A 26,961-nucleotide genomic window follows, 5' to 3' on the forward strand; every position below is an offset into this window, starting at 1 on the left:
GGGACACCAAACACCAGAGTCTCCACACCAGTTACCTAGATCTTAAAGCAGTTTATCTAGCATTGAAAGCATTTCTAGTCCACCTCAAAGGCACAGTTGTATTGGTCCGAGCGACAACACAACAGCCATGTCCTATTTACAGAAATAGGGGGGAGGGGAGACACTCTCTCCACAGTTATCATGGCTATCTTAAATGATTTGGCGTAGGGCAATACGTCACAACCATCATCTGTTAGCGGAACATCTCCCAGGGACGGACACTGACTTTGCCATACTTCCACAGGTGAAGGGTTCCTCAGATAGTTATTTGCAACTGCAGACAACGCAAAATGCCCAAACATTGCTTCCAGGCTCCGAAAGCCACTATCCAAGGGCATGGCTCTACGGATGAACTGGTCAGGAATATTTACCTACGCTTTTCCACCTTGCCATCTTCCGTTTGTAGTTCAAAAGCTCATTCTGATAGCTCTCACTTGGGCTCGACCCCACTGTGGCAGAATCCTGTGGGGTCAGAACGATCTCCTATGCTGATGACACGCAATTGGTGTTTTCCTTTAGGGATCCCTCAGATGCTGTCTTCTCTAACTTCAGACGTTTCCTGTGTAACATCTCCACTTGGATGTCACTCAACGCTCTTAGGCTCAACTCGGATACAACCGAGGTGCTGTTCTTTAATCAGAAAAAAACCCTCTGCGCCTACTTTGGTGGCCACCTGAGCTGAATCCCCCTCCAGTTCCGGAGGAATCAGCCAGGAATCTTGGTTTCCGATTTGACAATCAATTGTCCTGCAAGTCTCAAATCAACATGGTCTCCCCTGCGTGTTTTGGTAAATTACACATGATCCGCAAAACATTCCCTTTCCTCCCGCTGGAGTCTCGTCGGACTATTATTCATGCCCTGATTACTTCACATCTAGATTACGCGAACAGTCTGTACTCTGGCGTGCCAGCCTACTTGATTAAATGCCTACAGATTGTGCAGAATGCGGCGGCAAGAATGATCTATAACATCCCATTTCGTAACTTAATCTCACCACACTTAAAGAAGTTACACTGGTTCCCTGTGACAAAACACATTCAGCTTAAATCACTGGTCTTGGCGTTTAGAGCCTCGCAGGGTCAGGATCCAGCCTAGCTCAGAGCTAGACTTAAGCATGCTCAGTCCAACCGATCACTCCAATCGAATCACCTCCGCCTCTTGAGGGCTCCCCGGTTTCGTCGCTCCAGAATGGGGGGGGGAAGAGCTTTTGCAGTAATTACTGCTCAAACTTGGAACAGCTTACTGCTGTCCCTACGTATGACAGAATCTGAATTTATATTCGACGCTACTTGAAGACTTGACTGTTTACCAACTCTTAGCCCCTTGTGAGATCTACAACTGCCAACTGTCCAAGCGCCGGGACACCCCCGTTGGGGGTAGCTGCGCGTTATATAAATTTCCTAAATAAATAAAATGGTTCACCACCCTACTCGAGCTTTCAACAGTGCCACACAAAAAGCTTCCCCTCAACCCGGATCTTCTCACTCCGACTCATGGAGAAGTCAGGCATCCAAATCCAAAGGAACTCAGCCTTGGGATTTTGCTCCTGAGGTCATAGAATTCGGTTACCTAAATCTCCCACCAGAATGTATGACCTTTATCATACATAAACCCGTAAACCCACAACTAGGGCGTTGAAAAGATTTGTTTTTTACTGTTGTGAACACACCGACACATTTGCAGCTGTTCAGAACTTTGTCTGCTATCTACTGTATTTGCAGACTTCTGGACTAGCGTATACTTAATATGATTGCATCTAGCTGCAGTAGCAGCTTACCTGCACAACAGACATTTATCGCTGTTCAAGATACCAGTTATTAAGGCATTCATGGAAGGCCTTAAGAGTAATTCCACCTAGAGTTCCTCCGGCACCTGCTTGGAATGTTGCCCACATTGTCCTCAATAGACTTGTGTCCACCATTTGAACCATTGCACATTTGCCTTTTCCAATTTCCATCTTGGAAGGCAGTGATCTCCAGGCACTAAAGTTGGAAGAACCTTTCTCCCAACTACACAGAGATAGGGTAGTCCTTCGAACTAGCCCAACATTTCATACACTAGATGTTAAAAGAGCTCTATGGTACTATGCTATATTGACAGAACTAAAGAGTTTAGTTAAAACCAAGCAATTCGTTGTGGCTTTTTCACCCCCTCACATAGGAAAGCCCATATCAAAATCAGGTATTTCTAAATGGATAATTAAATGCATTCAGACATGTTACGTCAAAGCTAAGAAGAAAAAAAACTTTGCCCATACCTCCTAGAGCACACTCTACTCTCAACATAAGAGCATCTGGCTTTCCTAGGCAATATACCAGTAGCTGAGATTCCTAAAGCAGCTACATGGTCAACTCCACACATTTTCACTAAACATTACTGTGTGGATGTATTAGCATATCAACAAACAAATGTAGAAGAAGCAAGTGCTACATAACCTTTTCCAAATAACTGCACACCCACAGGTTAGCCTCTGTTTTCTGAAGGGAGCTGCTTTATAGTCTATGCGGAGCATGTGTATCTACAGCCACAAATGCCATTGAGTGGATTGTTACTTAACCTGTAAGCATCTGTTCGAGGCATGCAGTGTTGTAAATTCACATGTGCTCGCCCTCTACCTGTGGCTGTTGCAGCATCCAAGTATAATATCATATGCATGGTCTTCTCTTTATTAACACTTACTCACACTCCATTCTCACCCGACTGTGGGAAAGCAATCTAACAATGGAGTCGATGCCCATGCGCAATATCACAGAGAGAAGGAAGCACTTTACCCAAGTAACATAATCCTTATTACCCTTGTTGAGGAAGAGAATTATGAACCATCCAAGACTTTGCTTTTTTTTAATCATGCACCCCCAGTCTACGGTGACAAGAGCTTATTTCACTCTGCGCATTGGTATTGTATATTATCTTAAAGCAATACCATTACTGGCTTAACGTGCTGCATAAATTAAAGGGAACTTCCCAAATTTTAAGTAGAAAGCAGCTACTTTATTTGCACCACTCTACAACACCACTGATGCTCAAGTTATAGTTAGGCTGACATTTGACAAAGCCAGAGAAATTTAGCAGTTCTAGTTAGCTGAGCTAAATTCAACTTACACCCCCTGCAATGCACTGATTTTGACCTCCCATATTACATCAGTCATGACATCAAAATGACATCACTGATGCCATCATACACACACACACACACACACACACACCTACTCATGGATTCATAGAGCCACTCACACATCAACTCACCCATATAGCCACTAATGCAACCATAAACCCACATATACAATGACTTAATTACCTACTCACTTGTGGGTACCCTGGTCCCGCCCAGAGTATCCACTCTGTTGGGGACCATGGGAGGAGCCTAAAGGCCCCCGCGGTCCCTGCCGGCTCCCAGCCTCCTGCAGCTCCCTCTCTGTCAAAGCCATGTGCTCCGCTTTGAGCAGGCGAAAGCAAAATGTCAAGTTCAAAGGGGAGCACAGTTTGCTATGGCTTGGCAGGAGCGTTAAAGCAATCAACTATGTCTGGGGGCGCACCCTGAGGTGGCGGCCAGCAGAGTAGGATATATATATATGTATATATGTATATGTGTGTTCGAGGCATGTGTGCTGTAAATACCCTTGCTTTGCATACTCCTGCCATCTAGTGTCGGGTCAGGATGTTTGCAAGTAGTTTTTCTTCGAAGAAGTTTTTTCAAGTCACGAGGTAAGGTAACTACTCCTTTCGATGATAGTGCACATGGTCATCGACTCCATTGTTAGATTGTTTTTTTCTGCCATCTGGTTCAGATGTGTATTGCTGCGCTCCGATTCAAAGCCGTTCTTCGGGTTCCCATTGACGCGCAATCCTCCCTACCCTCCACGGTATTGTTTCGTATGCGTTTCCCACTTCTCTGTGTATCGTTTGGGTCAACAGAATATACTTTTTGATCGGAAAGCTTCATGGACTGCCTTCGGGCTTAACTACGTTGGATCGGCTTTTCGTCGATGGAACGGACACCGTTCAAATTCTGCCCTCAGAGCCACGCAAATTATCCTCGCACTGTTTCTCACAGGGTGTGTAACTTGTGCTTGTCTCCGGAGCACAAGGAAGAAGACTGCGGCGCTTTCAGATCGTTTTGTTTAGAAGAAATCTCTTCGCGATCGTTGGGCTCGACATCGAGAGATGCAGCATCAGAGCATCAAAGACACGCCAGACATCTTCGGTGAAGATTCTGATCAAGAAGATGATGAGGCATCAGTGGTTGAGGAGGAAGATGCCTACTCCATGCAGGACTCCGAGTCGGAGCTCAAGAAAGACCTCAACGTCGAAGAACTGCCACAGGGACAAGGTGACATGAGTACAGAAGACCCCTTGCCCCTTCAAATCACTCCCAAAAAGCACAAGGCTTCATCACCACCTCTGCCGTCTTGCCAAGGTCAGCACCGAGACAACCTTTCCGACACCCTGCCTCCAGGCCCAGCTCTGAAACAGCCAGTAAAGCCTTCCACCTCGGTACTGAGTCGGCAAAAGTCCTCATCAAAACCGAAGCCCTCCTGTTCCAAACAGAAATCCGTCTCTTCCGAAATCCTCCATGCTGAAAGCCAAGCAGCCTTCAGAGCCAAAAACCTCTGTACCGAAAGTCCAGTACACGCCGGCACTGAAAGCTCCTGCGCCAAAAAGTCAGGGCTGAAACCAAAAGATGTTACTTTGGATCTGAGTTTAGACATTGTTCCACCGAAAACTGATCCCAGGCAAAAGAGACTTTATATTAACCCTGAGACTCGTCGTATTCATACCAAGCTGCCTCAGAAACATACGGTTCCTAATGAGGACACTCCTTACAAGATCCCTTTTAAAGAGGAAATCTGTTACCAGTCCTTTTCTTCCACCATCATCCCCTCCACCAACTCCTTCTCCACCTTCAAATCCTTTGCAAATCACACCTCCGGATTCTCTACAACCTCACCATGATGACGATGATGTTGATGATGGGGGGGGCACATTTACCAGTAGATCCACGGACGGATTATAAAATTGATCCTCCAGCAGATTATGACCCAGACCTTTACCCAGCCAAGCCATCTCCTCCAAACAATGTATCCCATCAAACTCATTGCCAGGGCTGCACAATATCGTGGGTGTGGTACTGCACAAAGAATCATTGGAAGAAGATTTTTTGTTTGCGACCTTAGGATCCACACATAGGTTGTCACAAACACTTCCTATGCTTAAGGGCATCATGAGACACGCTGATGAAATTTTTAAGGACCGAGTAAGAGCAAGCATCTTGACTCCTAGGGTTGACAAGAAGTATAAAGCCTCCCCAACAGACCCAGTATTTATCAAGGGCCAGATGCCACTAGATTCACTCGTAAGCGGGCTAATTCCCAAACATCAGAGGATCCTCCTCCCCCAGATAAGGAGTCTTAAGTTAATAGATTCTTCTGGCAAGAGCATAGCTGCTCAGGCTGCAAATCAATGGTGCATTGCAAATACACAGGGCCGTCTAGCCAGGTGTGACAGGGCACACTGGGATGAAATGGAGCAATTACTTCAATTTCTCCCAGACAAGCATAAAGCTGAAGCGCAGGATTTAGTAAATCAGGCATTAGAAAAAATTTAAAAAGGACACTGAAGTGGTGAAGTACATGGGAGTGCTCCAATCTCCTTCAAACAGAGGCTCATTTTGTTGTTCCTTTTACCGGGGGGGTCCGAGACCACATCCTCAGACCAGAAATCCTCCACCTTCAAAGGAAACAACCAGTCCTCTCCCTCAAGAGGCTTTTTCCGAGGAGGTTTTAGAGGGAACAACTTTAAAGGTAGAGGTAAGGGCAAAAGACTCCGTAACTCCCCTTCCCCTAATAAGTGGTGATTTGCCCACGCTTCCCCCCCGACTATACCACACCTGTCGGGGGAAGACTTCAACGATTTCTCCCTATTTGGCAATCTATTACAACAGACAAATGGGTGAATGAAATTATCCACAATGGTATTGCCTGGAGCTTACATGCAATTCTCCAAACATTCCACCAAGATGGGAGTCCCCGGTATATTATAATAGCAATGCAAAGTCAACAAAAACTAGAAAAGGCCTTACGCCCCTTTAGTTCTGTAACGTACCATAGTAATTTGTAAAAAAAAAAAAAAAAAAAGGACTAAATATAGTTTTCAACCAATCAGAATTCCCTACCTTCTAGAACACTCCTTAGGGGACACGCTTGCTGATCCGGGAGTTGGTTTGCCTTCCTTCTTGCTGCTGTGCCAGTTGTGACTCGGGGTCATCAACATCACTGGCACGCGCTTCATAAGCGCTGGATCTTCCCCGTGGCGTGGGACACGCTTGCTGATCCGGTACCTGGTTTGCCTTCCTGCTCCATCAGTTGTGACCCAGAAGGAGGGGTCACAGACATCACTAGCACGCGCTTCAAAAGCGCCAAACTTTCCCACTAGCACCATAACACTCCCATCTAGTGATCATCTATTAAAACAAACTGACATACCAAGCTTATTTGGTGGTTACAACAAATGTGCACCAACCGAGGCTCCTAACGTTTTGACAAGTGCCCATAGTCTGACCCTAACTGACCAAGAAAAGGATCAGAACCCTCTGTTTGATAGCTCCTTTCTGTGTAGCAATCGTTGCGCTCTGCTTGCTGATGGGGATGAGGATCAGCAGGCTAGTAGTAGCGCCGATCGTCTCGCCACATCGATAGGTGCTTCTACATCTAATCAAACAGATCAGGACCGCTTTATAGCCTTATGGGCCTAAAGGCAGAAGTGGGGGCTCTCAAACAGCTGGTTCTAACAATGATGGACACCATAAACCTGTTAGCTTCTAACACACAAACTAACTTAATATATGACTGAAAAACTCACGGCCCTTTGCTGAAGGAAGTCCCCAAAGCTTTGTAGGGCTCTGATTCGAACTGTTGTGTAAAGCTTCCTCCTAACAATGTAGCCTTTAAGTCGAATCATATAGCCCTGGACATCCCCAGTTCTCGGGGTGGGTTGGGGTGTCTGAGTCATCAGAGTGCTATAAGACGCAACACTCAGTCAAGCCTTAATCCCCTTATTTCAGTTAGGTAGCCCATATGTCCTTCCACAGATAATGATTATCTTGAACAACATAATGGGCCCCAGAGGGACAGGTATATTTTGATGATTCCCAAGCTAACTATTGTAGGACACCGTGAGGGGGATGAGTCATTAAAGAACAAAGTAACCCATTGGATGCGTCATGTTAGGGGCTGTCGTTCCTTTATCTGTGATGACCTCATCAAAGTGAATAGACTGACTTCTTCCACTTCCAAATTTGACACATTGGAACTGGCACTGGCATTTAAGGCCTTGGCTGATAATCTGGTGGCACTGGATGTTAAAACCTCCTCCCTGGTCTTTCTAATATCCAGTTTAAATATCTCCGCCCGATGCACAATAGGCTGATAGGCTCCTTCTCTCGAAGGCTTAGTGATATTGATAGACTTGCCAGAGGGCTCGCACACGGTCCCTCTCCGCCTCATCAGCGTTTGGTAACCTCAATGATGCAATCCCACCTGCAGCACATAATTTTACGTCTGACAACATGCCCATTTACAATATTACTAATATTAGGTCTATGGACTTATTAGGCAGCCCCCAGTCCCTACCCTCTGAATCTACAGGTAATAGCCAGATCTACGGAGGTAGCCGTGATAACTATTTGAAGCTTATTTCCTGGAATGTAGCAGGTCTTAGGCAAATAAATCTCTTCTAGAATGTAACACTTTTATGGACAAACATGATATCTGTCTTTTGCAAGAAACTTGGTTGTTTGATTCTGCCCACAAGCAAGGATACCTTGATGTTTTTGTTCCTGCTATTCCCAGTCCGAGGGGCCAGGCTGCTGGGGGTCTGTTAATCTGCACTAGAAATTCCATAATTTGTACGATATGCCAGCTCAAAATCTATTCCCCCCCGATATATTGGGCATCCAGTTAACCACTGGCAATCGCGTAAAGATAATTATTCTCAACATCTATGCGAGGGGGGCCAGTAAGGGCTCCGTGTCAAACTCTTCAAGTTCTTGACCACATTGATTCATTCCCCCAAAATGATCATCTTTTTATTGGAGAGGATTTTAATACAACTTCTAAGCCACTTGCTGACCAAGATGAGTTTACATTGGAGGAAGAGGATGCAGCCTGGGCTGCCCCCACTCCTCGAAATTCCCCCTATTTGCATCTGAACTCACTCCGCTGTTTTCTTAAAAGCACTAACTATTGAGTATGGCTTGAGAGCACTCAGTGGTTATGCTAATTATGATATTCAAGGTGCCCACCCATATAATAAACCATCGCAAGCTAGTCTGATAGATTATATCTTGGTTGACCTGAGGTTGTGACCAATAGCCATTGATATGGTCATCACAGAAAGAATAGATAGTGACCATAACTCTCTATCTGCATCTTTCAGGTCTTTCTGTGAATCTATTAACCCATTTCACGTTCCAACTACCCACACTAGAGAGGCTGTCCCAACAGGTGATAAACACCATTTGAAATGACGCCAGATTGCTGCTTCCCCTCAAATTCTGGCCGTCTGAACTGCACGTGAAGTGCCAAGAGGAAGAATATGATGAAGAGTATGATGGTCAGCAATATTATGCTCCTCCAAAACAATATCATCAGCAATATCAGGAGGAAATGGTCTGTATGCCATCTTTGCTACTTAATGACTTACAAGTGATCTTGTCAGACAATAAGAGGTTTCCGACGACCTCTGCTGCCACTGAACAACCTTCTCCACCACCTCCTGCGCTGTCTATTCCGCCATCCACTCCGCAACAAGACACAACATTGTTGAGTATCACTGCTCACAAGCCCCTCTACAACCAGAGCTTGTAATTTCTGATGACGACCATGAGGAGGGGGAATTAAGAGACCCAGATCAGGAATGTGATGACTGTCTCATACCCACATAATCTTCACCAATTCCAATTGAATCTCCATTTGAGGATATTGGTGGGTTCCATAACTTGCTGGAGAGAGCGGCTAAACTCTTTTGGCTTGCCCATGCCCTCTTCACAAACAGATTGTTTCCTTTAAGACTTTAAGGGTCCTTTTAGGAAGTCTGTACGTGCAGTGTAAGTTATATTTTGGAGGAAACCTCCAGCCACAGTAACAGCAGTCCTTCCCCGACTAGAGAAAAAATAGAAGGCTCCAGATGACACTCCTGCTTGTCTTATAGGCCACTGAAAGCCTGATTCAGTTATCTCGCAGGCAGCGTGACGGAAGTCAAAGATTTCATCGGCTCCAATAACTGTGCCTCCTGACAAAGAAGGCAGATTTCTCGACAATGCAGAGAAGAGATTCTCTTCTATGTCGGCACTTATGGTCAAAGCGGCCAATCCTCTAGCAGTTTTGGGGTAATACAATCGCCAGATGTGGTGCGACCTAGCAGCGTACTTGGATCAACTCCCAGAAGAAAGTAAAGCAGAGTCTAAAAAGATCCTCCAGGAAGGGGAATCGTTCATCATCTGAGGTTATAGATTGTACTATGGACATTGCTACCACTGCTTTTAGATCGCTGGCAGGTGCTGCCGTCTTGCGCAGACAGGGCTGGTTCAGAGCTACATCCTTCCGACTGGAGGTCCAGAAGAAAATTCTTAACCTCCCTTTTGATGGAGAGGCCCTTTTCGAAAAACATGTTGATGGGGCGCTTCATACAATCAAGACAGATACTGAACGCTTCAGTAAAAGCATGTAATCTTTCGGGGAGCTCGAGGAAGGGGTCTTTCATTGTGCAGGGGAGGTTACCAACAAAATTGGTACCTCTCTTACACCACCTCCTCCTCACAGCCCTGTCGTCCTCAATACTCTCAACGTCAGGCAGCATCGGCGTTGTACAGCAGATCTACCCCAAGAGGTAGAGCAGGACGACAGGGAAAGGATTCAGCTCATCGCCAATGACAACCTTCAGGCTCCAGCTATCTCTTTCTTCACCAGTCAATTTAGGGACAAAATATCTGCATAGCTCCACCACTGGCAAAGAATAACCACGGACCAATGGGACCTCAACTATTTTGATTTGGCTATACTCTAGAAATTATTCAGGTTCCACCTCATACCCCACCTCGATAGGCGGTTATAAAACATCTTCATCTCTTGAGTTTTAGAGATCCTTACAATGCTGGAGAAAGGAACAATAGAACCAGTTCCTGTATCACAAAGAGCGAAGTAGTTCTACTCCCATTTCATTTTGGTCCGCAAAAAGTTAAACAATGGCGTCTTATTCACGACTTGAGGGCTCAAAACCTACCTCAAAAAGCAGCCTTGCACATGGTCACCTTGCAGGAGATTGTTTCTCTTGAATCCAGGGGATTATATGTCCTCCCTCGACCTACAAGATGCATACTTCCATATCCCCATTCATCCTTTTCACAGGAAGTATCTGTGATTCGCTATAGCCAGAACCCATTATCAATTCAGAGTCTTGGCCTAAAGTCTGCCCGAGGATATTTACAAAATGCTTGGCTCTGGTAGCATCTTTCCTATGAAAACGACACCAAGTGTTCCCCTATTTGGATGACTGGCTGATCAAGGCGCCATCCATCTCAGCAGCTCAGACATCCACAGCAGCTTGCTCAAAGCTGTTCAGCAGGTTAGGCCTCACCCTAAATCCAGAAAACTCAGTCTTGCTTCAAAAAAATCGCCTTCTTAGGGGCTGCACTCGGCACATCTCTCATCAAGGCTTTCCCCTCGGTCGAGAGTCAATTTAAACTGATATTTCTAGCTCAGCTGACCAATAAAAAAAGTCTTTCAGTTCGCCGTTACAAATCTCTCCTAGGGATGATGTCCTCCTGCATCCCTCTTATTCCATTCTGTCGTCTGAGAATGCGTCCTCTCAAAGATGAACAAGACAAACAATGGCTGCAAGCGGAGGGAGCTTTCAACGATCTGATAACACCAAAAATGGTTCAAGCCATCTCTTGGTGGACCCAACGCAGAAATATTTCAATCGGTCTGTCTTTTCTGACCACTCCCTCTGCTCATAATTACCACAGATGCCTCCCTAAATGGATGGGTAGATTTTCTTCAGGATCTTCATGTCAGCGGCCACTGGCAACATCGGGCCCTCCACATCAACTTACTGGAACTCGAAGCAGTGCTTCTGGCCTCACAGGTGTTCCTTCCAAAGGTAAAGCTTTCAACTGTTCTTGTCTGGACAGACAACACGACCACGATGCACTACATCAACAAACAGGGCAGCACCAGATCTCGCCTTCTCTCTCAAGAGGCTCAGTGCATCTGGGAATGGGCAATTCGCAACCGAGTAGCCCTAATGGCAGAGCACCTTCCTGGCAACCGCAACACAACAGCAGACACACTCAGCAGATTCCAGTCATCATGTCACGAATGTGAGCTTGATGAGACAATTCTCAACAAAAAATGCCTGTTCTTTTTAAGTTGGCATCACCATCAGGGATCATGGGGGAATGCATTTTTGATGGCATGGTCCGGAATCTCTGCCTATGCCTTTCCTCCAATTACTCTCCTACCAAGGCTGTTGACAAAGATAAAAGCAGGACCCAGCAGAATCATCTTACTTTCGGAGAGGCCTCACATTCTGTTGGATCCCATTCCATCACTTTTGATGATGTCCCAGGGGCCCAAGTGCGTCATCCGGATCCCATATCGCTTTATTTATCAGCTTGGCACCTGAGCAGGTCCATCTGAACTTTCTGTCTGAATACACTCCAGCACCCAAACGCAGAGCATTAACAAGACTTATCGGTGTACCTTAGTACCAAGAATCTAACGTACACCCTTTCTCTTTTTCACCTCATGAAATTATTCCTTACCTCCTTTTATTAGCAAAATCAGGGTTGGCCCACACCTCCAGCAAGGTCCATCTAGCAGCTATATCTCATTTTAGGAGGTCTTCTTCCTTTCCTTCTTTATGGTCGGCTAGAATTGTTAAGCAGTTTCTCAAAGGACTGTTTACAGTCTTTCCACCAGTCAGATCTCCTCCACAGCTCTCGCAACTCAGTGTGGTACTTTCACAGCTCATGAAACACCCGTTTGAGCTTCTTCACAAAGCTGATCTCAAGTTCATTTCATGGAAAGTAGCCCTGCTTCTGCCATTGACAGCGGCCAGACTGGTTGGCGAAATTCAGGCCCTTACCATCCAAGAATCTTTTCTACAGTCTAGGGAAGATAGAGTTTTTCTTCGCACCAACCCTAAGTTCATTCCTAAAGTTCCTTAGGACTTTCATCTAAATGAACCTCTCGTCCTCAAAACTTTCTTTCTAGACCCTCCAAAGCCAGGGGAAAGGGCTCTTCATTCGTTGGATGTAAAAAGATGCTTGAAATTCTATCTTCCGAAGACTAAGAATCTACTCCACTGTTAGTGGCCTAGAGTGCTCCAAGAAAGGGTTACCCTCTTTCCAAACAGAGTATTGCTTGTTGGATTTCCAGTGCCGGTTGATAGTAACCTCTTGCAGCAGGAAAGCCACTGCAGTCACCAGTGCCTGCTCATTCTACCAGGGCCATTTCAGCGTCAACCGCACTGTTTGCTGGGATACCAGTCCAGGACATCTGCCGGGCAGCTACCTGGAAGAGTGCACACACCTTCATTGGGCATTACTGCTTGGCCTCCACGGTCCACAATGACACAACAGTAGACCGAGCGGTGCTGTGGAATTCCTCATTGAAGGTGAGCTTTCTCCTTTATCCCTCCTTCCTCTTTCCGCCAAGCTATGCACATTTTCTCCTCAATACTGTATCTTTCTCGTATTTAGTATTCTTATTGCATATGAATGGATATTTGCTTTTATATAGGTTTCTTTTTTTTCAACCGGTTACGTTTGGAAAAAAAGGATAATAATGATATAATAGTATTAATCATAAAACAAACCGATGTGAACAAAAGCGTAACGAAAACAATGTGCTTTTAACTGCTATGTCATCTGATTTAAGCATGTGAATCTATGAAAGTTTCAACACTGAAGTAAGAAACTAAGTTTCTTACCTGTAACTCTATTTCTCAAGTATTGGAATCTTTCATAGATTCAAATGCAACCCGCCCTCATCCTCTGAGACGCTCACCCTTTCTTGCGTTTCTTAGGTGTGTCTCCTATACTTGTGCTTGAAAATCTAAAGGGCATGAGCTTCTCTCAGGATTGGTTGAAACCTATATTTAGTCTCTTTTTCTACAAATGACTGATACGTTAAAAAACTAAAGGGGTGTAAGGCCTTTTCTAGTTTGTTAACTTTGCAATGCTATTTTAATATACCGGGGACTTCCATCTTGATGACGGGGAATGATTTCTGCATGTGAATCCAAGATTCCAATACTGGAGAACTACAGTTACAGGTACATAACTTATTTTCTTATAACTTAACACTCACATAATTAAACGTAGATATGTGACCTGAAACAGCCTTTCAGATGTGTGTGCAGAAAATAATGTCAATTAAATGTCATTTTATTTCACATCACGCCATACATTTTGCCAAGATTCAGCGCGGGCTGCTATGCAATAAGGGTTAAAGAAGATAAAAGTGTTATGATGGGGGTCAACGGTGGCCGTGTCATAGCGATTATTTTGTTTTTTACTTAAAGCTATGTTGCACACCAGCCCACGTAGCTGTGCAGCTTGTCTAAAAACATTGTCAAAGTCAATAGATATCGCATAGGCGAAACCTATTGGCTTTGGCAATGCTTATTCTAGTTGGGTGTCCTATTGGCGCTGTCCTTGTTATTAATAGCATTCGGCCCCAGGGCATGGGGTCCCCGTTTGACAATTTTGGTGCGGTTTCAGGAATCTTCACTAAACTTTAGTTCATTCATCTCAGCTCCCTCCTGGAAAATTTTGGGGTGATCGGTGGAGGGAGGGCCAAGAATAAAGAGGAATCCCAAAACTTAATTTCCCCAGACAATTTCCATAGGGATTTTTGAACCGCTCTAGACCAAAGTTGTCAGAAAGCTAGATCTTTATCTAGAAAGGTGCTTATTGTGTTTTTATTTTGTTTTTGTGTTTTTTTTGTAAATCCATTCAGTAGCTTTTGAGAAATTAAGGTTAAAAATATTTATATATCTGGTCGTTTGGGTTAATGGAACACTCTCGAGTAACGCGGGCACACACCTTTTAATAATAGAGCGATCTGATTGGCAGAGTGGCCTTTTTTAGGTCTCGTCTGACCCAGCGCATGCGCTGGTCTGGCGAGACTTTTTGTGAGGGCTCAAAGCGCTACAATGGCCAGCCTAGAGCTACAGTGCATGTGCGCGGGTGCACGCCCCGTGCTTGATCGCGATCACTTTCGCGGCCGCACAGCCGCTTTGATGATGTCCGTGAGCCAATTCTTTATTTTTCTTCCGTTTATTACTTCTATGTAGTAACGGTGGCACCCGTGCTTTAGCTTTAACATCTTAGGCTAAAGTCGGGTGCTGAGATAAGGTCCCAAAAGCGGGACCTATTGGCTATGCCAATGCTTGTTTTCCTTGTTGGCTGTTACGCTCCTATGGACGTTCCCGCTTTGATTGGCTGGCCGCAACATGGAGAGAAATGTTTTTTATCTCAATTTCAGGTCTTTGTTCCCATGTTTCTCTGATGCGAACATGCAAAAGCTTTGAGGAGGGAGCAGAGTTGTCTGCGCTGGGGGGGGGGCGCTGTGGTTGGACGCAGGGCCTGGCCAACCCCACACACGACCAAAGGCTATGCAGAGTGGGTGCTTGGTCCTACTTATGGTAATAAAATATAACTTTACGTACAAAGCCCCCAACTCCCCTAGAAATTCGAGAAAAAAAGCAAAGGTTATAGTGACTTTATAGTTGTTGAAAATGTTTGTTTAAACATAACATTTTAAGCTAAAAAGAATAACTGAAAATCAACAGTTATAGTTAATTCAAGTAACTATAAGTCACTCCTTCGCCATTCACAGCTTATAACCTCACATATTACAACACTCATGACATATTCTGGCACCTCATGGATAACATTACTGATGACAACTGATCTGCCATCATTGAAAATAACACTGTGCATTGTGGGGGTGTGATTTATATGTACTTGAAAAAATAAAATAACTGTTTAATTTAATTTTTAAATTTTCTTTTGTTTAGCATTACGTTTAAACTGACATTTTCACTTCACTAGAATGTCACTTTCACCTTTGTTTTGTTTCAGAAAATATAGGTACCTAAATACCGGTCGGTAACTGCCGAAAATCGGTAAATATCCCGTTACCGACCGGTATTGAGGCACTTGAGATGTAGGTGGCTGATTTTCTGGATTCGGTAATTTACCGAATCGGAATTTTAAGAAATCTGTAAAATACCGATTCGGTAAATTACCGAATCCTGAAATGCTATGTAGGGGGCACTCAAGTGAGTGCATTATTTGTTTCTGGATTCGTTATTTACCACCAACTACAATGATGGTAAATGACGAATACCTTTAAAAAAGCATTTTTGTGCTATTTTAAAAGTGCCATGTGGCAGACATGCATGCATGCACACATGCACGATTCAGGGGTGCAACAGGGTGTCAATGTGACACCCTGCCACCCATGACTATGCTTCCCCTATTACCGATTCGGTATTTACCGAATCGGTAATAGTAACTGGCTTCCCATTCATTCTGAATGGGAAGGGATGCATTATTACCGATTCGGTAAATACCTATTCATAAATACTGATATTTACCGAATTGGTAATAATTACCGATTGTTTACCTACATACTATTTACAGATTCATAAATACCGAATCGGTAAAATTCGGTATTTATGAATCGGTAAATATAATTTATCTACATATGGTCCTTAGTGTTTGCGTGTGCATATAAAAATGTGTGCGTAAGTGCCTTTAGCACGTCTTTCTCCTCCCTCAGCACTTTTGTTGCGTGTTCCAAGTGATGTCCTAGCCAGCACAATTTCTCTGTTTTTTCAAACGGCAAGATAAGAATCTCCACATATTGTGTTTCTAAAATAGGGTCTCATATAGCTTTGTCACTTGGGCACAGTTTTTCCAGTCCTCAATTTCCTTTTACAAATATTTTTCAATGTATTTGTTTTCTGTGGGCTAATTTAGTTGGAGGGTCTAAATGTGCTAAAAGTCTAGCAGTTACCTTTATTTTGTAGGTCATATCTCCTAGACATCCAAGTTGGATCTAGTTAGTTTGTTTGGGATCGGACTAAAGGTGAGAACAATACATTGGGTTTTATTTTTGCTCCAAGTACTTGTGTTGTGACCTAAGTTATTTATTTTCTAGTTTTGATAGACTGCAGAAGTGGAGGGTCACACTCTTCATCACTAACTTGTTCCCAACGTTGTGCTTTGTTCGAGTGTTAATGCTGAGCTAGACCAGATTGTTTTCATAATTGACTAGTGAGCTGTGATTTTTGCATCCTTTTTAACAGACCTTTTTTTATGTGCATGTAATGAAGTTGTAAGAAGTGTACTTTCGAGTCATCTTATGCAAGCCTATTTTTTTTTTGTCACCACAGCAAGTTGAAGTGGACTGTCAACAATGCATGCTTGAAATCTTAGACACTGCTGGAACGGTATGTCAAAAGCTATTCTGCTCTAATAATTTGATTGTTAATATTATCTCATGAATTACTGTTGATATTTTTTTATATCTTATGTAGCTCACTGCTTTGCATTCTCTACTTGAAACCACGCTGTGCAGAAAGTGTCGAACTAGACTTTAAAACCTTGTTTCTTTTGAGTGCTTTTGTAATATTTCATTGAGGTTTTTTCTTTTCCCAAATGCATTCAGTTTTGTGCGTACTGAATTGGGGAATCCCATGTACATAAATCCCTTTCTGTAAAACATTAATTGCTATGCACATGTGGATAGGGTTGGTGGTGGAAGAGCTTTAAAATCTGCCTTTACATCAGTCTATTATCTATTATGGGGTTACCTTGTGTTCCTCAGAGCCTTGTTCTAGATATTTTAACCCATAAAAAGGTTGTCAGATTCACTTAATATGTATGGAAAGAAGGTAATGCAAAAGCATATTGCGAAAAACAGACACAGGAGTTCAGAAAAAAAGCCATAGATATCAATTTATGAAACCATTGAACCAATCAAGTGTACTATGATTTCTGCTGAGGTGCTCCACGATAAGTGCATATTTTCTGACTGTATCGAAAAGACTAAAGTTGGGCCAATACAGTCCTTTGAAATTATACTGAAATGTCCCAACTGTAGAGTCTTTGAATTATGTGTTTGAACAAGGCTTTCATATAGAATGAATGTGATTGTTGCTTTGTTATCTTTGTTATATTTTATACACTAATCTTTGACTGCAGAAGCTCGTTTGCACTTATCATGGAGCACCTCAGCAGAAACCATTGTATACTTGATTTGTGCACTGCTTTCATAAATTAATCTGTTTGTCTCTTTGCAATATCTTTTTGTATTATCTGCTTTCCATACATACATATTTAGTGGATCCGACCGAACCATTCTTGATAATATGATATATATACATCAAGATAAGCGCAATCCTTTAGAAGAAGAAGAAAGTAGAAAGACAGCTGGCTAAATTCCCAGCCCAGAATGAACCAATTCAGCCCCCCTCCAAATCTGTCATGGGAATACTGTGTGGCAGCATCTTGTGAACATTAGTTCCCCGTGTAAGCTACCACTCAGAAGCCGCAACCCAAGAGTTCTACAATACTTTTCTGGTTTCCTCAAAATTTCTCCTACGCAGTGATTTCTAGTCCCGGGTCTGACTTTTGTTGGTGCTTCAGTATCCCCCCCGCCCCTGCTTCTCCACCTTGTGTTGGTTTGTCTTTTTTAAAGCTTTGATTTTTTGGGATGTTTCGAGGTGACATCCTTTAATTTCTACAGCTCCTCAATCCTTTTTTCAATTTAAATTAATGCTAAATGCTTTTGAAGGTTCTACATGTGCAATTATTCATCTTTTGACCTCTCAAAAAGCAAGTTTATCCACTCTAAATCCTTTGCTGATGTAGCAGATGCCTGCCTCTGATATTAGGGGCTTCACTTGGCTCTTCAAGGCACTCTGCTTTAGACACCAGTTGGTGTATGAATCCAATCAACATTTTGTTAATCAATTTATTTTATTTCAAAAGAAAAACTAGTACAATATAGTGATGACTGTAAACATATGTCGTACATTAATAAGTATGTCCATTACAGTTCTTCCCTCAGGATGTCCAGCGGCCCCAATTGATTTAGCACCCCTGCCAGCTCTATCTTGTTATTCACAATCTCTCCAATATCCGTGGGCCTGCTCTCTCAATAGGTGTGCACAGCATTCCCCTACTTTAATTCCATTTCCCCCAAATCCTTGTCCACAATATGAGGAAATCCCCTGCTCTCATAAACCGCCCTTTCCGCCTGCCTATGCCAATCCATTTCAGCTTTCCAGTCACTCAGTTTCGGAGTTGGTGGCGCCCTCCACAATCTCGCTATATTTCCTTTTACCACTATAAAGCCTAGCGTGACCCAGAGCCAGTCTGTATTTGTTAAATGTGACCCTTCCCATATGTTCAAAAGACACCGTTTAGCGGAGGGGGCCATCATTTCTTCGTACAATGCTCTGGCTCAGGATACTACTGTGCCCAGAATGCCTGAAATGCCGCACATTCCCACAGCATGTGGAAAAACGTGCCCTCAGCGCCACATCCTTTGGGACACTGGTGACTCAACTTTACCCACTTTGTTACACCAACCTAAAACATGAATGGATCGCCACTTCTGCTGATGCCAACGCCTCTTGCCACTCCTCAGCCACAAACAGTCCCACGTCGCCCTATTATTTCTCACAGAGCTCAAGTAGTGGGGGATGGTCAGGGGAGTTGTTCAGCAGTTTTGGGAAGTCAGGCAAATTGCGTTCTTGCGAATATACTCCTCCAGCAATCTATCCTGTAAGGGGGAGGCCTCGGCTAGTTCTTCTCCACTCTGTCACCCCCAGCAGGGCATGCCTAATCTGTGAGTAGCGGAAGGTCTCTAAGGGCTCCGACTGGTATTCCTGCTGTAAGTCGCCCAAGGATTTCACCTCCCCATGTGCCCACATGTCTCCCACGCTTGAGAGGCCAATCAAACTTCACTTATCAAAACCCTTGTGTCCCCCCCCAGTTGACCCAATTGTGCTGATTTCCCACCATGGTGTTTTTGGGTGATCTGGTCTCGCCACTCCAGTGTAGTATGCCAGTTTAATTGTAGAAGAAGTTGGTGTATGGGATAGGGTATAGTGTTTCCCTCCATAGAGTGCTCTAAGGTAACCCACTAGGTTCCATGTTTCGCCTATCTGTTTTAGCAGGATCTTCCTGTGGATTGTAGACCCAATGATTGACCACTAGAAGTTGGGCTGCCCGATAATAGTGCTGAAGAGCTGGAAATGCTATTCCACTGTCGTACTAGCCCTTAGATACTTTCAGTAGGGAGATTTTGGGGGCTCCCCCATCCCTTAGGAGCGTCCTAACCACTTCATCAACCTCTCTGAAGTATTTGGGGGCGGGGGGACTAGAAAGGGTGTATTCTGAAGAATGTAAAAGAAGCGAGGTAGTGCCGTCATCTTAAATAACGACGCCTTACCCAACAGATGGGGGAAGGCCCCTCCAGTGTTGCACATCTCCTTTCAGATGCTTCGGGGGGGAGGTGTTCCAAGTTTGCGCATCATAAAAATTGTTGAGTCTCTTGTGACATATATTCCCAAGTATTTAAATCCTTCTGTTACTACCCGCACCACGCGGGGAGGCAGTGGATAGTTCCACTCAGCACATAAATAAGGGACTTGTCCCAATTTATGGTGTACCCGGAATACTTCAGATAAATCTCAAATACTTGGAGTATCCTGTAGAGCATGGCATATGAACTCGCCACATAGAGGAGGATGTCATCGGCGTAGAGGGAGTTTCTAACTTCCCAGGCCTCAGTCCACCTCAGCCCCCTGACTAATGGGTCTCCTCCCTCTTATCCAGACAGCCAATGGTTCTAGCTCAAGGGCAAAAATCAACGGGGAGAGGGGGCACCTTTGTCTTGTGCCTCATTGTAGCTTGAAGACCCCTGATGTGCCCACGTTCACCACAACCTGTGCTTGGGGATCATTATACAGCAATTGGACACACACAAACATTTCCGCCCAAATCCTGCCTCTCCAGCACCGCCTGCATAAAAGGCCACTCTATTGAATCAAAGGTCAATCGAGCATCTAATAATGCCACAACTGAATCCACTTGGATCATATCCGTGTGTCCCATGAAATTGGTGGTAACCTTTACAGTTACAGGGGACACAAGATACCCAACACTGAGACGAATGTAGATATGTGGTGAAGGTGGATTTTCGAAAGATTACAATCTCCAACACAATAAATAATCAGGAAATGTTGTGCTTTCTCCTAGATTGCCGACACTAAATTAATTATTTTCAAATGAAAGCCATTCACACCACTGGCTGTGCCTTATTTGTATGCTTTATTAATCCAGCCACCTTTTCACAGAGAAGGCCCACAGGAGCAGTTTTGCTTACAATATTGAAGGAAATTGATTAAAACAATGAAATGGGATAGCGTACCACAACCGTTCGGATAGCTGTGGAATATGACTACATGCAGACTGTCACTAAATCAAATATATCAGCTGGTGTGAGAGACTAACGCCCTGTGCTGTGATTGGGGGAAATGCTCCAACATCCAGCCCGGAAGATTAAGCACTTGGTACTCTGTTGTGAGTTAGGCATGGGTTTTTCTGCTTAAGGGTCTGTGTCCCATCATATCCTACTCACCCCTAGGTTGACCACTCCAGAGGTGATTTGAACTGAGCTACTCATTTAAGAAATGGATGAGGGGGTGTGGCCAACCATCATGGCCGTGTGGATGCTTTCAGTGTAGGCTCCGCCCTTTTGCCCCGTAAGCGGTAACATTCCAACTCTCAATTTGAGATCGGACCCTCTGAGATGTAGGCAGAAGGCGTGCAGATCACAGCAGACAACTTCTTGGGCACTCTTCATGACCGGGTCGAGAAGGAAGAGGGATGTCTCATGCTGAAGGCGGAGCAGCCTAGTGGGAAGAAGGTGGCTTCGTGTGTCCTGTGCTTGAGAGCACATCTCTGGATAGAGGCGGCCCGAGCTGACTGATAAAGGAGTAGTAAGCGGGAAAGACCGGACCCACGGACCGAGCCATCCAGAAGTGTGAGAGCTGATAGAGGTGAGAATCTTCATGGCTGCGGCGGCGGCTCCCACTTGTGATCTTTGCGGGACGCGGCTGTGATATCGGTGAAAGACTACACCCCGCGGGCCCCTGGCGGCGCTACATGAGAGAAGAGGTGGCATCCACGGGGGTTGACAAGCAGCACTCTCAAACACCCAGTCCCGGAGTGAGGCATGTTTGAAGGGGGGTGGCCCTGGCTGCCTGACTTAAAGACGGCGCCCGATCAGCTCTACATAATCTAGACTGCCCTGCCATACAAGGAGTGACACAGGGGCCTGCATCCCGGCTTGAGGGAGCACATTGGAACATCGCCCTGGCTGTCCATCTGGCCCCTACACTTACGATACCTGGTCGCTGAAGCGGATCACCTCATAGCTCCTTGCTGAGACCTGATCCTGACAGGGGGGAAGCCTCCTCCTAGAGAGGGCGAGATAATCCAATAAGCCCACCAAGGAAGTTATCTGGGGACTCCCCTATGGGGCTCCTGGAGGAAGATTGAATGCGGTTCCATTTAGCTAGCACTCTCTAAAGGCTATCAACAACTCTCCCCTGAGGCACACCTGAATTGGTGTGAGGCTTTCCAGTCCTGGTTCCTACGATACGAGGGTGACGGTGACTCGACTCGCTGACCAAATCCCGTGCTCCTATGCCACTGAAAAAGGTGCAAGAGAACAGAGTATCGAGCTACTTCACACCAGCAGAGTCCATACCAGAGGGAGAGGAGGTGGCTCCCTCGGGTGACATCATGGCGGTCACTAGGGACGCCCTCCTGGCGACACTGCGGGAGTTTAAAAGGAACTCAAGGAGGACATTAAGATAGGTATCACCGCTTACTTCAAATCCTTCCGATCGGTAGTCAGTGCCCGGCTGGTCTCCTTGCAGGTTAACTTGGACTCGATGGGCACCCGCACCCTGGACCTGGAAATGAAATGCAAAGTTCTTGAAAAGAGGCTGATACCTGTGGAGGATGGGACACACCATCTTTTGGTCCCATCTGCACTCCTCATTACTCAAATGTGAAGATTTCGAGAATTGCACCCGGCGGGACAATAGTGCGGGACCTGGAGGAGTGCAGCGAGGGGCCTGATTTGAAGGCGTTTATGGTGGGACTTTTTTTCTAACATTCTGTGTGATGACCAACTGGAGATTAAGCTGGAGCGGATCTCCAGGGTGGGGCAGCGTCTCCCTGGAGAGGGTAGACGTCCAATGGACATCCTCACCAAATTTAGCTCCTTCAAGTCTAAGGAGCTGATACTGCAGAAAGCCAAGAACAGTGACTCCATCAACTTTCACGGGGCCTCCTGCTCCCTCTTCCAGGATGTCGCCCAAGCAACCCTGGCACGACAAATACAGGTTCTACCTGTCACTGCTGCTCTGAAAGAGCGCCAGATCAAATATAGATGGGCCTATCCATTCGGCATAGCCTTCACTTTTGATAACAAACAGTGTCCTTTTACTGAGGTGACTGATGCTGCTGTCCTTCAGGTTCTTGGGGTGGTTACGGCGACACCACACAGGGTGCACCAGGAGGAGGAGGCGACATAGCGACCCCTGGAGCATCGTCTGCAGAGGGTCTGGCAAACTCAAAAGATGGAAGGCAAACCCCCGAGGCGCTGAGCGAGCACGGGCCCCAAGTTCTACATGGAATTTATTAGGGCGAACGGCTTGTACACTCTGTACTCTAGTCGAGGGGGCACCCCCTCTGGACTCAGCAAGGGTAATCCGCCATGCGAAGCGGTGAATTTGACACGATCGCGGGGCACTTGGTTCCATGGTTTTCCGAGTTTGGATGATGGTCCCCTACTTTCAGGCCTCTTCAGACTATGCACCCTGGTTTGCATGGAGGAAGGTATTTACATATCACGCTTGCGGGGAATGAGGGCGGGTCTCGACCCACCCCCTGAAAACCCCACACTTAATGATCCATTTTGGTTCTTTGGACTTCAGTTTCATGTTCTTCTAATTTTCTACTTTTCTGTTTGATACAGTGTTCTCTGCATGTCAGAATGGCATCCCCCCACGAGGAAAGGGACCTGGTAGAGGGGGAAGAGTGATGGGATATGGGGGCTTCTTGGGTCGGGGAATGCATTGGGAGAGGGAGGATTTGGGACTGCGCTGGTGCCTCCCTTGGTCGGGGCTAGGGCATTCAGTTGTTGGACATGGAATGTTAGGGTGTTAAATTCCCCTATTAAGCGGCAATGACTTTGGAAATTTCTGGGGGATCACCATGTTGGTATAGTCATGCTGCCGGAGACAAATCTAAGGAAGGGAGAGGACCACTGATTGCGACCGAAATCATACCCGTTAATTTTTAGATCCTCTGCCACTACCAAACACAGTGGGGTAGCCGTACTGTTTCACTCCTCAGTCCATTTCCAAGTGCAAGACACCAAGACTGGCAAGGCAGGAAGGGTTCTGATGGTCAAAGGCATCCTATTGGATCGCCCCTGTACCATAGCCATAGTATATTCTCCTAACACTGGTCAGTCGAAGTTTCTCCTCATGGTGCTCACTGCCTTGGAGGGGCTTGCTACTGGTGACATAATCTTCATGGGCGACTTTAATCTAATATGGGAGTCCACTCTGGACACAACCCCCCCGCAAACTCATGCGCTCTGCACCGGCAGGACTTGCTAGACATACGGAGGGCCTTGAACCCTACGATGCGCGATTACACCTTTTTCTCACACTCCCACAGGTCCTACTCTAGAATAGATCATGTGTTTCTCGGCCAGCAACTTCACCAGGCGGCAACCTTTGCAAAAATACACCCGATACTCATCTCTGATCATGCCCCTATAGAAACTATAGTCAACTGGCCTGCTCCCTGCTCTAGGTTCAGGAGGTGGTACTTCCCTAACATTCTTAGTAGGGACTGTCTCTTTCGAGACGAACTCTGGAAAATGATAAAAGGATTTTTTTTTAATTTTTTTTTTAACGTACAACCCCAAGGAGATTTTGTATTTAAACACATGGGACACATTTAAGGCAGTGATGCGAGGCAAGTGTTTCTCCCTAGCCATCACGCTGCATCAAAAATAGACTAAAGAAAGATTGACACTCGAGGGGTAACACCTACAGACTGGGGGAGGGCTCACAAGGCAGCACCTACCCTCACTGCACACAGAAAGGTAATTGCCCTGAAAGAGAAACTATGTGCAATTTAAACTAATAGGGCAGAAAACACCCTTCTACGCCTCCAATCACGTGGATATGAGCATAATAACAAAATTGGTTCCCTATTAGCGCGACAACTATGGGCCAAACAGGAGATGGAGTACATTGATCAGATTAAAGACGGCGCAGGAGGGTGCCACTATAGTTAGGTGGGGAAGGCACAGGCTTTCCGAGATTTTTACAGTAGACTTTATACTACAGACTCACTAGATGAGTGCAACCAATCTCTGTATCTAGATTCGCTTGTGTTGCTGCAGGTCTCCCCCGCCACCATTGAGACACTTAGCCCATTATGAGAAACTTTTTCCCTAGCCTCTAGGGCCGTTTACACCTGTATCACACCGGACAGGCTGTTAGTTTACATAGTCAGTCTTGTGGAAAACTTGTGGGGTGAGTCTGCTGCTGCACATACACAAAAGGCCTGTTTGGACACAGTCCCTGCCATACACTCAAACGCTTTCAAAATTGCAACATCACAAGGTCTGCACCCAGTGGCGACTAACTGGGCACTGAGGGCTCGTGGGTAAAAGGAAACGGTGCACCCTCTCCTCGAAGGTGCCGCATGCCTCTGCTGATAACGATTTTATACATTCGGCATTTAGTGAGAGAAAGATACGGATGCATCTCAGTGGCACTCAGTTTATGGAGATCACACATTTAAGCCTGGTATGGTATTCAGTGCTTCAAGCTTGTGACACAAGTGAATCAATCTAAAGTATGCTAGGTTTGATCTTTAGTTTATCTACAACGCCCCCTTTCCTTCATCCACATGCCCAGATCGTTGTACAATGTGGCTCATTTAAGCTCCAGGCTCTTCATGTCCCCCCCCCCCCCCCCCCCTTTCCATCGACATTTCTTTGTTTTCTTACATCCAGACACAGCTGGGATTCAATATTTGACCGTACTGGCCACTAATTTATTGAGAGATTTCTGTTTGTATATGGTAGATAAAAGGTTGTGTAACCCAAACAGGTTGACATCTAATAACAATGTGTTTTTGAGACAAAGGAAACCCAAGGAATATTAAGGGACCATGGGTGTGAGTATTTTAGAGAAACAAGGGCCCCTTACTGTGAAGTGCCATGAAACATATTGCATAGAAGTATAAAGAAGCAGCACAATATAATCTGAATAAAACGGAGCGACAATCATAAGTAATTGCAATTTAGAATGGTTCACTCATGAGGCCTTGGAACTGACGATAGTTTGAGGGGAACAAAAGGGGGTGGTGATGGACGGAGCATCAGAACCAATCAAACACTCACACCCAGTCAACAGATCTGGGTTTGATCCATCACCGTTCTTTAGCCCACTCTGCCACCCCAGTTCAGACATGGCCATATGCAAATCAGTCTGACCCTGTGCCTCATGGGAACAGTCCAGCCCGAACTGCCAAGCCATGCCTTCCCTGGACCGGAAACAAGCTTCCTAGGACCGGTTTCTGGCATTTCAGCCGTCTTCAGCCAGGCTTGCTTGAATCCAGTGGCAAAGTGAGCAAGGGAGGGGAGGCAGTGGCCTGTTTCTGTTTAGCACAGTGGCTTCCGTAAGTCTTGAAAATGCACCATTTGCCCACTCATTTTGCAAAATGTTCTCGGGGGAGAACCCCCCGAACCCCCCTTAGGTCGTTCGGGCTCGCTCACCGCGGTGTGCTCTACCACCAAGTTCGAGGCATGTGGGCTGCTGAATTCATATCTGTGCATAGATCGCCGCCTAGTGTTGGGTCCGGATGATTGCACATTGTTGTCCTAGAAGAGTCTTCGAAGTATCACAAGATAGGTGGCTCCTCCCCTGGACTACAGTGCGCATGGGCATCCTCTCCATCCTCAGATTGTTTTTTTCCGCCATTGGGTTCGGATGTGCTTATCTTAGCTCAAGTTCGGAAAACTTTATTTAAGGCCAAAAGCCTTTAGATATCGTCGGTATTGTTTGCGTTCGGTATCGACAGACTATTATACTCGTTCTCGGTCTTGTTCACACTTCTCGGACCTAGTCTCAGTCCGAGCATCGATCGACGTTCGAGGATGGAATCGAGGACTCCCTTCAAGAGATGTCCTCTATGTCATGCGAAATATCCACACATCGATGTCCATCCGGTGTGTAACAAATGCTTATCACTGGATCATGATGAGTCAAGGTGTATGGCCTGCGCTCGTTTCCGGTCAAAGAAGACACTTCGGAATCGACGGGCGGCTAGATTGGAGGCCAAACAATCAGCGCCTAACCCGGTTAACATATTCAGCACCGAGGATGAGGAAGTCGAGAGCGTCGAAGAGATAGACTCGAGCCATGCTTCGGAGCATGAATCCCAATCTGACGACGATGATGAGGTGATCTTAGAGGACGAAGACGTCGTCGACGAGGTAGGAGACGACGATAAGGCCCTTGGGGCCGAGGAAGATAGCTCGGGCGAGGAGCTAGGCCAATCCGTCGATACGGAGGCCGAAGGACACAGTCTTGACAAGGCTCAGGTCGAGGGATCGCCTGCGGGCCTTACCCAAGATCAGTCGGATCGTTCTACAGCCCCGCCTGAAGGCCCGGCTTCGAACGTTTCAAAGGAGCCAACACTATCAAAGACTGGATTCGATTCAGTGAAAC

The 26,961-nt window shown here is 45.6% G+C and overlaps 1 protein-coding gene across 3 annotated transcripts in view; it reads left to right on the forward strand.

The window, feature by feature from the left end:
- The window catches only part of RAP1B (RAP1B, member of RAS oncogene family), a 493,712-nt gene that overhangs the window by 279,425 nt on the left and 187,326 nt on the right, over nucleotides 1–26,961 (forward strand). For all 3 annotated transcript variants that reach the window (XM_085653470.1, XM_085653469.1, XM_085653471.1), the window contains one exon: nucleotides 16,507–16,563. In XM_085653470.1, coding sequence (XP_085509596.1) covers nucleotides 16,507–16,563 — 57 coding nt within the window. The remainder of the gene's footprint in view (nucleotides 1–16,506; nucleotides 16,564–26,961) is intronic.

The sequence above is a fragment of the Triturus cristatus genome, chromosome 4_1 (assembly GCF_964204655.1).
Source record: "Triturus cristatus chromosome 4_1, aTriCri1.1, whole genome shotgun sequence".
Lineage (NCBI taxonomy): Eukaryota > Metazoa > Chordata > Amphibia > Caudata > Salamandridae > Triturus > Triturus cristatus.